This window comes from Nelumbo lutea, chromosome 8 (genome assembly GCF_056320005.1).
Source record: "Nelumbo lutea isolate HS-2025 chromosome 8, American lotus-T2T, whole genome shotgun sequence".
Taxonomy (NCBI): domain Eukaryota; kingdom Viridiplantae; phylum Streptophyta; class Magnoliopsida; order Proteales; family Nelumbonaceae; genus Nelumbo; species Nelumbo lutea.
In genome coordinates, this window is record NC_142691.1 from 22,150,287 (window position 1) to 22,162,155 (window position 11,869).

General features: G+C 37.6%; 1 protein-coding gene and 1 pseudogene across 2 annotated transcripts; one reads left to right on the top strand and one right to left on the bottom strand.

Moving 5' to 3' along the window:
• The first annotated feature begins 381 nt into the window (after positions 1–381).
• LOC148843301 (omega-6 fatty acid desaturase, chloroplastic-like) lies at positions 382–7,836 on the top strand. Its single transcript, XM_088958672.1, has 10 exons — positions 382–1,096; positions 1,180–1,234; positions 2,856–3,094; positions 3,473–3,616; positions 3,723–3,874; positions 5,532–5,654; positions 5,818–5,995; positions 6,722–6,840; positions 7,265–7,379; positions 7,515–7,836. The coding sequence occupies exons 1-10, from the start codon at positions 1,058–1,060 to the stop codon at positions 7,674–7,676; spliced, it is 1,326 nt and encodes a 441-aa protein (XP_088814798.1). The 5' UTR covers positions 382–1,057; the 3' UTR covers positions 7,677–7,836.
• Positions 7,837–8,854: 1,018 nt separating this feature from the next.
• On the bottom strand, positions 8,855–11,131 carry LOC148843302 (BTB/POZ domain-containing protein At2g24240 pseudogene; annotated as a pseudogene). Its single transcript, XR_016103422.1, has one exon. The product of XR_016103422.1 is annotated as a BTB/POZ domain-containing protein At2g24240 pseudogene (transcript).
• Between the last annotated feature and the right edge of the window lie 738 nt (positions 11,132–11,869).

The window sequence follows — 11,869 nt, forward strand, 5'->3', positions numbered from 1 at the left end:
GATTATGGGTAGACTGTAGAGGTTGCATCAATGTTTTGTTGCCGATTTTATTGTCTGGTTGAAATGGATGACTCTTTCTGTCAAAAATAAAAAAAAATAATTAAATAAAAATTAACTAAAAATTTTGAATAAATCGAATGGATCAATAATTCAATTACCTGGGTTAATGAAATATTGATCGATTAAGAATAAAATAGAACCGATTGGACGATTTTTAGACTGAACGATGGGCTGTTTGGATCAGTGACAGTTCGAAAACCATGATTTGCATTACCATGGCTATGGTTTATCATACCGTGTCTGATAGAGAGATGACCAGTGAGTAGTGACTAACAAAAAGAAGGGTAAATTATATATTAATAACTTATACTATGAGGGTAGTGGCAATAACTCCTAAATTTTTATTTGTGACAAAAACCTTTTAAAATTTCATATTCTGATTAAGATCTTCCTCTATTAACATTCACACTTTTTATCTAGCAACATTTTAACATTAGTAACGGGGTTCGAAATCACATCTCGTCTAGGGTTTATCTAGTTACGTGCCAACCGAGCCACTCGATTGTCGATTGGTTATTAAAATAAGTAGGGTTGTGGTTCAATTTAGTGTTTTTTTTTGTTTATTACTAGTTGAGTCCATATTTCAATTTTAGGTTTTCGTATAATTCTTTTATCTTCTTATTTCAATTTTTTATAGAAGTTTGTTGAATGGATATTTTGATAAATTAACTTTTCTGTCAATTAATTTAACGGAAATGGGGTCAGGGAATGTCACGAAATGAAAGTTTAATGGCTAATTCCCACTACTACTAAACTTAAGGTAAATTATATGGTCTTCCCCCAAAAATGAACACAAATGAAATGGAATGGCTGTAATTGACTTCTCATTTCTCAGCTCAATCCTTTCTCACCAGCAATTTGTAAATATATATAGTTAGAAAAGCATAGATATGAGTCTGCGAGACCCTGTTTTTCTCGTCCACTTATCTGCTTCTGTTCCTTATTCTTCCTCACCATTGAAGGGGCCTTGTGAATTGGAATTTCTGTGCTTATACTCATGGCGTGCAGACTTGCGGACTCGGGATTCCATTTCATAGTACTCTCTATACCTATCTATTCCATCACATGTTACTTTCTTTTTCTTTAAATTCTTATACATTGTGCATTCTTTGATTTCAGGGCTCCCAGCAAAGGCGAGTTCGTAGTAATAGGATTGCCTCGCAAAGTTTTCCCGGTATGCATTCAGTTTCAGTTTTGAAGGTGTTCTCGTTTTGTTTGTCTTTCTGGTCACATCCCACAAGTTCATTTTGGTTGTTTGAGTAGTTTCTCATATTTTTCTCTACTTGGTTGGTTGATTTAGCTTCTATTTCCAAATGGTTATTCAGGTTATGTTTGAATATTGCGTACTGGTATACTTTTAAAATAGATATAGAGTTTTTAATGGTAATATAATGGTCGAGAAACAGAAAATTTTGAGTAAGTAATTGCGAAGACCCTCTCTCTATTTTGGTGCATTCGAATCAACAGTTACCGTTGCACTGTTTTAACTTGACACCCATTTGAGGGGAAAGGTCTGCATAGCAGGTTTGAGGAAAGGGTAATGTATTAGTGTTGATATGAATGAAAGGGGAAGACCCCGTATACAGTGAGAAGCTGTATCTCAATAAGTATCTCAATAAAAATAGGTTGCATCACAAAAAACAAACAGGACCCCGCCACAACTCAGCTCAACAGGCTAAAAAAACCTGCCCTGCTGCCTTATTATCTCGTCAACGTTGATGTGAAAAATCTTGAACTCCTGGAATTCCTCTACGTCCAGACGTCCAAACAATATCCTCTAGGATGGAAGGACTTTCCTTTCTTGTTTGCCACCAACTGACACCCCAGTTGATTTGGTAAATTTGGCAGTCTTAACTATATCCAATATATCAGCTGTGTAGTAAAAATAGCTAAGTTTGAAGCTATTTAACACCATTGTGATACATGATGGATCCCAAATTTGATTCTTCTGTATCTAATGTGCAGACTATTTATGATCTTCTCTACTTGTTCATCCATAAGAAATTTTCCCTTTACTTGGCTCACATTTTGGTGCTTTAGCTTGTTACTTATTTCTATGTTTATATAGAGAATTAGAGATATATGGTTCTCTCATTGAAATTTCTCAAAAAGGTTGCAATATGTCCCGTTCATTTCAATTGCCTCATAGGCTCTATGTGGTTATGACATTGCATGTTTGGAAAGGTCTCAGGCTTTTGAAGGCATTTAAATATTTTTTCTTCTTGCCCTTTGTTGATAGGAAGAAGACCAAATTGTGTCATTGAAGTCCATTATTATCTTTCTTCATTTGGATTATATTGATCATCACCGAAGTGAGAACTTTCCATCTTTCATGGATTGAGTTTTTCTCAGATGTAGAAAGGATGGGTGGAAAATTGATCATGCATTGGAAACATATCATTTGTTTTCCTTGACCAGAAGAGTCTGACCTCCTCTTTACAGGAAGAATTTAAAAACTAGAATAAAAAGATAATAGTGGACCACTTACATCACAATTTCTTTTATGTCAGATTTAGTTTTATATACTTGAGAATTACTTTTATTTCACTGAGAATGCTTTCTATTTTCTTTCTTGAAGGATTAAGTCAACAATATGTGGTATTTTTTTAACAGTTTAACCTAAAGTTGCTTTTTTTCAAAAGGGTGTTTAGTGCATTAGAATATGTTATTCATTTGTTCTTGTCCTTGAACTGTATTTAAGTATCAGCATTTATTATATTCTTTTTGACTATAGCTTATGATGTTGGTTTTGCCAACATTGTAGGCACACTAATGCATTTCCTAATCATAAACAGGTATATGCTATGTGAAGTGGGGAAGCCTCCCCAAAGGGGGATCCAATTCTCATATTTTATCTCATAACAGAAGGACTGTAATTGTACAGGCTGTGGCAGCTCCAGTTCAACCCCCTACAGTAGACGACAGTTCTGAGCAAAGAAAGCAGCTGGCTGAACACTATGGATTTAGCCAAATTGGAGAAGCACTTCCGGAAAATATTACACTGAAGGATATTATTGATACCCTTCCGAAGAAGGTATCCTTTCTTAATATAGTCAATGGTATAAGAGGCATATATAGGTCAAGGAAGCCACATGTTCAAACATCTGCCAATGGTATATATGATATGCCTTGAAAGATCAACACCCTATGTTTGATTTGTCCTATCTAGAAGAACTCCAAGGTCCTTAAAAAACCAATCAAATAATACCAACTGATGAATCCACTTTCCTGGAATTTTGTTGTATCTTCTGACACTGAATGGTTATGATTATTCATTTGGTCAAATTTTAATACTGTCCAGTGGCTCTTGTTTTCCTTACAAGATTGGATGTCTTGAAGCATTATCTGCATTAATATTTTCAATGGAAATCTTATTCCATTGTCTAAAACTTCATGAATATTTTGCAATAAGGTATTTGAGATTGATGATGTGAAGGCTTGGAAGTCGGTCTTAATATCTGTTACTTCCTATGCGTTGGGACTTTTCATGATATCCAAAGCTCCATGGTATCTACTCCCATTGGCTTGGGCATGGACTGGAACTGCTGTAACTGGGGTACGCCCTCTCCTCAATTTCCTCTGTCATTATTGGATCATTAAGACTTCATTTCAATTTCCTTTGCTGTTTATCCCAGGCATCTTATTTCTTTTTCCTTGTTAAGTTCTTTGTAATAGGCCACGATTGTGCTCACAAATCATTTTCGAGGAACAAACTAGTGGAGGATATTGTTGGAACATTGGCTTTTTTGCCTCTTATATATCCATATGAGCCATGGCGTTTTAAGCATGACAGACATCATGCAAAAACAAACATGTATGCATTCTACCTGCCTCCATTCTATTAGTTCTGTTGAAGCAAATATTATATGTTTTTCATATTAAGTCAAATCTGTGTGAGCACATGATGGTTAAATTATTTGGACAGGATAGGCTAGAGGATTGTTTTATCAGGATATCTACATGTTGAACCCTCATTTAATCCTGTCTATGCATGAACATCGTTTGTCTTCAGGGCCTTTGGCATTTCATATCTCCTGGATGGATTTCTAAGCAAAAAAAGAATAAGGGAAAGTACAAAAAAATCTGACTAATTGAAACCCCTGAACATCTGATCTGTTGCTTTCAATAGGTGGCTGTGAGGATATCTTGAATAAAATTTAAACAAAAGGGTATATATCCATAGAATTGTTAGGGACATCCAATTGGGGAAATTTTGTTCATTTACATTCCTAGTCCTAGTTGAAAGTTGAAACTAGTTATCAACTTCCTATAGAAGATTAAACATGGTGGAGTGTGTTAATTAATTCCTGTATATATCCATAGAATTGTTAGGGACATCCAATTGGGGAAATTTTGTTCATTTACATTCCTAGTCCTAGTTGAAAGTTGAAACTAGTTATCAACTTCCTATAGAAGATTAAACATGGTGGAGTGTGTTAATTAATTCCTGTTATAAGTAACAATACTGTACTAGGAAATTAATTAATAAGATCAGATATGTCCATTTCATTAAAATTGGAAAGGAGGATGCTAAAACTAATAAAAATAAAATATAATGTATCCAAAAAAATGTGGCAGTGGTATTTTGTTTATCAACTTCTACATGGCATCACCTTTTTAATTTAAAAATCCAGCGAGCTCACTGGTAATGTCTCTTGCTGGTTGTAGCAAAGACCTGGTATCAGTTTTCCACTTTTTTCAGGGTTGGGATGGTTTTAGGGTTCAGGAAATGGGCTATACCCAATTGTATAGTCCATTTGCCTTGCAAAAGGGGAAACGGAAAGGGTTGGTTGGACCCAGATATATATGAAATGAAATATTAAAGGTTACACCTATAGTGGGGCATGCTTAGGGGAGAGTTAGATAAAAGCCTTGCCCTTCAGAAAATCTGTGTGAATTAAACCAGCTCAGTCTCAAAGACCTAAATATATCCAGTCTGTCTTATATATGTAGGAAATTAAGGATCCTCGATTTGTTCTGTTGAGATCTAACTGCAACAATCAGTTATGCTTTTTTTTTTTTTTTAATTCATAATTGCTTAGTGACCCTTGAACAAGGGACTATGTTCTTAGGGGAGAGTTCGGATAAAAGCCTCGCCCTTCAGAAAATCTATGTGAAATAAACCAGCTCAATCTCGAAAACCTAAATATATCCAAACTTATTTGTATATCTATGTAACTAAGGATCCTTTTCCAGATTTTTTAATTCATAATTGGAAGTTCCTACAATATAATTTCTTAATGACCCTTGAACAATAGAATTTCTCATCTTCGAATCTATTAATTTGTGGTGGACCCTAATGGAAGTGCAAAACTATGTGTCATATAAATCATGGAATAATCCAGTTTATAAGTCTAGATTCATATTTTTCATTATTCTCCAAATCACCCTTTCCTTGCTATTCTCTTTTTTAATTATGCTTTTCATCTTGATCTTGAAAACATTCTCTTTTCTTTGTGCATTTTGTCCAGGTTGTCTGAAGATACAGCCTGGCATCCTATTTGGAGGAAAAAGTTTGATTCATCTCCAGTTTTTCGCAAAGCAATCATATTTGGTTACGGTCCAATCAGGCCTTGGATGTCTATAGCTCATTGGTACCATAGTGATTATTCAGACAGTATTAGTCATTACTCATTCGGACATGTTATCCACATTTAGTATACTGCTTTCTACTTAGTTTTGAGCACTATTCTGGATTGTTAATATCTCGATTTTTTGCTCCTGGATATCAACATTAATAAACGTCTCAATAAATAGGTTGATCTGGCACTTCGATTTGAAAAAGTTCAGACCAAGTGAAGTTAAAAGGGTGAAGATTAGCTTGGCTTGCGTCTTTGCATTTCTAGCAATTGGATGGCCGTTAATTATCTATAAAACAGGAGTGGTGGGATGGATCAAGTTTTGGTTGATGCCATGGTTGGGGTATCACTTTTGGGTACTGCTTCTTGCTCTCTTTATCTTTAGCATTCTTTAAGGCTGTGTTTGGTTTGAAATAAAAGGTAGGGAAACTTACCTTGTATAGGTTTCCCTACCTTCCCCTTCCGTTCCCTACCTTTTCTTTCAAACTAAGCACAGTGTAAATGACTTTGATGTTCAAGGAACATAGGTATTTACTGGGATTGGCCAACACTTAACCACTTCATTTGGCTTATGGCCTATGGTGCTGTGATCCATGACTCAAGGTCTCCTGCCTGTGTTCTATGCCTTTAATCAGTCTTATGGCTGTAACAAACTAACAATCTGTTCTTATCCTTCTTCCAAACCACCAACAAAATATGACAGGTTAAGAAAAAGGTCTCTTAAATGGTAATATCTATGATGCTGCAAGAATTTTGACCAATCAACCCCCCTTAAATTTTGATGAATGCCAGCTGATTGGTTACCACTTTTATGATTTAAGTTGATTGGTTATAAATTTTTTATACATCATGCCCTTCCGGTATCATAGTCGGACTCTTGTTAAACAACCACATGCTGCTTTGGTTCTGAGAGTGGGAGATCTCCTAGTTGGAGCCCACCATATCACTTGTCTCATCCTATGTTTCTGCTACTTGTGTGGAGTTCATATTCACAAGATAAGACATGGACCTTAGTTCCTTGTCTTATGAATCCAATGTCTGACGTTCTGTGTCTTAATGGTCTAACCCATAAACATTTGCAGATGAGTACTTTTACAATGGTCCACCATACAGCTCCACATATACCTTTCAAATCTTCAGATGAGTGGAATGCAGCTCAAGCTCAGCTTAATGGGACAGTTCATTGCAACTATCCTCACTGGTAATACACCCTTCTTTGCCTGTCTCCTACCCCCCCCCCCAAAAAAAAAAATAAAATAAAATAAATAAATAAAATAATAATAATAATAATAATAAATAAATAAAATAAAAGAAAAAAACTCTCCTATCCAAAAAGAGAACCTTTTTCTTTTGCATGATATGTTGAGATGAAAATGTCCTCCACGAGTTCAAACTAAAAAAGATGCAATAAAGCCAAGAGCATTGCTATTATTCAGCAGTCAGAAAATAAAGTAATTGAGGAAGAATGAGAAAGAAAAAACATCTTTAGCAATGCTCAATAATCAATTAAAATATTTATTATCTTGTTCCTTCCCTTTTTCCTAGATTTAAATGTTTTCATATATTAATTTTACTTTGTTGCTTATCTGGAATGATGGTAATGGAAGATTCCTTTTGCTGGACAGGATCGAGATCCTTTGCCATGATATCAATGTACACATTCCTCATCATATATCTCCAAGGATACCAAGCTACAATTTGCGCGTGGCTCATCAATCTATCCAGGAGAATTGGGGCAAGGTAAACAGATCATTTCCTCTTGATTATTACATTTTGTCTTTCTCTTTGAAATCCCTTCATACATGGGGGCTGACAAGTTTCTTTCCTTTTTCTCCTCTTCCACCTTCCACCTCTGATATTCTGCACTACCAACAGTACTTGAATGAAGCGACATGGAATTGGCGTTTAATGAAGACAATAATGACAATGTGCCATGTTTACAGCAAGGAGGAAAACTATGTTGCATTTGATGACATTGCTCCTCAAGAGTCCCAACCAATTACCTTCCTTAGAAAAGTGATGCCTGATTATGCCTAAACTTATTTTATGTTCATGGGGTCTACTACTTTCATTTTTTCCCCTTTTGATATTATTTTTGGGGTCAAATTACATGTATTCTCTCTTATATGAAGCACAAATGATTCTTTTATTTTGGCAATAAAAATAGTCAGGTAGGGCAAAGCGGTGATCATCAAAATCCATGCTTTGATTGCTTTCCTCTAGTCGTTAAGACTTTATCAACTCCAATCATGTAAACAGGCCAACTGCCAACAACTATTGGACCATTTCTTTGTCCAACAACTATTAGACTTGTTCTCTGTGATGCAACAGATTTGATCAGGAATACAATTCCAGGTAGCATTTGCTTTGTGCCATATAGCTGCGTAGGTCCATTACAGGCTTACAGTGGTAAAATCTTGTATTTTAGATCTCAAGCTATCTGAAAAGAAAGTTATTTGCTTTGTGCCATATAGCTTCATGGTTTTCCTTTTTTCTTTCTTTCCTAATTTGTTTTCTTTGGATTGAATATGCTTGTTAATTTCTGTTTAACTTGCATAGTTTCAGCTTCCAATTTCTCATAAATCCTAATCTTGGTGGGGACAACTCAAATTTAATAATATTTTTAGGGACTATGTTTTAGTATTGAATTACAAGGTGAAGGAATCCCATATTTGATCAGTCGATCTCATGCTCGAACGGTTAACGGAATATTCAGGTTTGGTTAATAATATGGTTATGGTGGGAAACAGACAGGGCCCATTGCAAAAGCTAGTGACGTTCAAAGTACATGATCGCATCATGCTCGTCCCAGGAAATCAGGCCCAACGACAGCAGCTACTTCAGGTGTTCCACATTACCAGTTTACCACCCAGGGCCCAGCTTAGCGGTTGCAACCGTTCACATGAAAAAAGGGAAAAAAAAAATTCTTCAACCATCTTTTTCCACACCAAAGCTGTTCCAGCACCTTACCGAGATCGGTTTTGAAGAGTCAAAAGTTGCAGTAAGGGAACCAACTTTGTAAAAAGAAAAGTGGAGAGAGAGAGAGAGAGAGTCCAAAAGAGAAACATCTGAGAGCCTTCTCACTTCCCAGTCAGTCCAAAGCAGAAGACTGGAGTAAAATTTCTGAAGTTAATTTGTCTCCAAAGGGGGGACCCTAAAACATATTATAGTTTAATAAAACTTCCATTTTGGATCTCAAATAATTCAAGCTGGGGTGGGTGGTTAAGCAATTAGTTGCATTCATTTCTGAGTAACAAATTTGAATAACTCTATACAAGCTCAAAATCCAAAATTCACTAAAGGGTGTCAAACCTATTAGATCGACTTGACTCGAATCTCTCAGATTTCTACAACCTATGAGAAAACACTTACATGGAATGAGGGAGCTGCCTTGTACAGTTGCACTGAATCACAGGATTGGGGGAGGTGGAGTCTCCCATATATCAAACACATTCTCCTCACTGTGAAGGGCAAACAACCGATCGCCTCCTATTGAGAAATCGCAGATTGAACCTCCATAGCTCCTTCGGAGCCTAGACGTCAACACCCAATCTGGGCCAGAAAACACAGAGACACAGTCGTTCATGGATGAGAAGAGCTGACCTCCATGCAATGCCAGCTTCGGATAGCATGGCTCATCAGGCATCTTCCCCTTCATCAACCGGCTTCTGGAGCTCCACCTGACGCTCGCTGCTGTGCTCCTTAAATCCATGAAACCCAGGTCCTCGTACTCATTTACCACACAAATAGAACTAGCCGTCTCCATTGCTATGGCATCACGGACTCTCTTTTCATCTACAGTTACAGGAGCCCCAAACCCAATGTCTGACCAGGACCAGACCATCCTCCTGTCTCTGAAATCCAGCAGGCTGATGTAGCAGTTGTCCTTTCTTGGAAACAAGGTTGCAACCAACAAACAGTTAGCCCGCTGGAGCCATTGAAGCTTGTCAGCATCACCAAGGGACCAACCCAGAGGTTCATAAAAGAAATCAATCTGCTTCCCTGTCACCTGGTCCCATACCCCAATTCCATACTCATTGCTCCTACCTTTACAACTAGCAAATATCTTGTAATCTGGGCTGAAACTCAAGGCTCCAGCGGTGAAGCTTTTGACCTGGTTCTCATGACTCACCTGAAACTTGTACCTGAGCTCGCCTGTGGATGAGCTGAACAGACCCATCCCACCATCCCCACGGCCTAGCTTCTCGCAGGCACTGACCACTATGTTGTTAGAGTCGATCCACCCAGCATCGTTCACTATCTGATAATCAAGACTAATTGGCTGGTGTTCTTCAAGCATCCAGTCATAGACGTGCACCATGCTGCCATGGGCGACACAACAGCCTCCATCAGGGCCTGCCCGGATTGCCGTGCCGTCGCCGGGTGCTCGACCCATTACAGAGCCGGCGAACTTGAGCCTGTTTCCATCAAATTGACCCCTCTTGGCAGTCCGTACACGGTCGAGCAGGCCATAGAAGAGGGCCTCGCGGTACAGCAGCTTTTCAGGTACGTTGGCAGGAATATGGAGCTCCCCGGTCCGGAGAAGGTCGAGAAGGACGGCAAAGCACAAGGGATTTCGATCGATGAAGTACTCGCTGGCCCCGTCGGGTTGCAGGTTCCAGTTCTCGTCAAACATTGCTCCAAATAGCGAGTTACGGCCAGCGTTAGCCAGGGTCGTCCCTGTTGTCTCGAAGATCCTACCTCCAACATTAAACCTCACCCTGTCTCTCTGAATTCCCATGGTTTGCCGGAAATTTGAAAGACTCAATTGGGCCTTATAGAAGGAAGATTACCGTGAAGTTGAGGAAGTTAAATCACTGATGGTTGTAAAACGAGAAATACAGTGAAAACAGAGATATTTGTTGGAAGAAAATGAATATGTATCACCTGAAATGGGAGAAATGGATGAGATTCTTTGAAAAAGAAAATCTGATAATAAGTCTCTCCAATGTTGGAAAGCAACAATGGAAACAGGACATTGAACGAGAATCGCAGACTACGAAAAGAAATTAGCGGCCCTGGATAGGTTGAAAAACAAGCCCAGAAAAGATAAATATTTATTGATGAAATGAAATCGAAACCGAAACCGGCATCAATTACAGAAAGCCAGACGGGAAATTTTCATGTACGGGTTGGAAATCAAACAGAAGAATCGCATAGACACATGAAACACAAAACAGAGGATGTCGATGAACTAACAGGAGAAACACACCGAAACCGACGAACTGCGGTCTGGGTTTTGTAGAGGGAAGGATTTTGGATATGGGTTTTCATTTGCGCAGGATTTGGTACGGGAGATTGGAATTTTGGAGCCTGTTAGATTTCAAAATTGACTCCACTCTCTCTCTCTCTCCGGTCTGTCCCTGATTTTCATCCGGTCTGGACAATTCCTTAAGCTTTACTTACGTCTTCGCTGGGCCGAGAAATTCAAGGGTCTTCGTCCTCCATATAGAGTCACCCCTCTCTCTCGTCCCTCCCCCCAAAAGAAAGCGTGTCGTGTGGGGTGAGTAGAGATCCTTCCAATTTTTATTTTGGACTCCACTATGAAATGACACAGAAATTGAGATTCTGATTAATTTCTTAATCAACAACACTTTTAAATCATGTTAACTACTAATCTAATGCTCTTGTTAGTTTACTTCAACTTTTCAATAGATATTTTAAAATTGAGAGGGAGTTTTTTCCTAGGTGGGTCATCCACTTCTCTAATCTCTAAAACAGTTTTTCCATCTTCAGGCCACCCAAAGGATGAATTGACCAGTGACGTGGTCAATAAGATCACCTAGTAGATACGTAAACTCATTGTCCCTGTCCATGTCAGCTGCATTGCTGACTGGCTCTTGGATGCTTGATGCTTCATCTCTTTTAGGGCTCTACATGATATATGTTTGTCCAAATTAGTTACTGTTGAGGATGATGTAAATTCGATGGCTTTTGGACTGAATTATAAAATATAATTCTTGGATTGGATTTTTATGATTTACACAAAAATTAAGACAATTTAGTATTCATACTTAAAATTTAATTTATATAGTCAGTTTGGTTGATATACAGTACTGTTAAAGTCATTTTTAGTTGATAATATTATTAATAACATATAATATTGATTTTAAATAGAAGGGATTAGTGAAACAAGGTCCATGTAGCCGATCTCATAGTTGGAATAAGGCATAGATGATAATGATATAATATTTTGATCATTTTGAGTATTAACTTATTCATGTTAATCA

What these genes read in the sequence shown, in the direction of transcription:
- LOC148843301 (XM_088958672.1), top strand. Translation starts at nt 1,058, where the DNA reads ATGGCGTGCAGACTTGCGGACTCGGGATTCCATTTCATA. An exon ending in TTGATACCCTTCCGAAGAAG is followed by an intron (nt 3,095 to 3,472) that starts GTATCCTTTCTT and finishes TTTTGCAATAAG; the next exon opens with GTATTTGAGATTGATGATGT. An exon ending in CATTGCAACTATCCTCACTG is followed by an intron (nt 6,841 to 7,264) that starts GTAATACACCCT and finishes TTTGCTGGACAG; the next exon opens with GATCGAGATCCTTTGCCATG.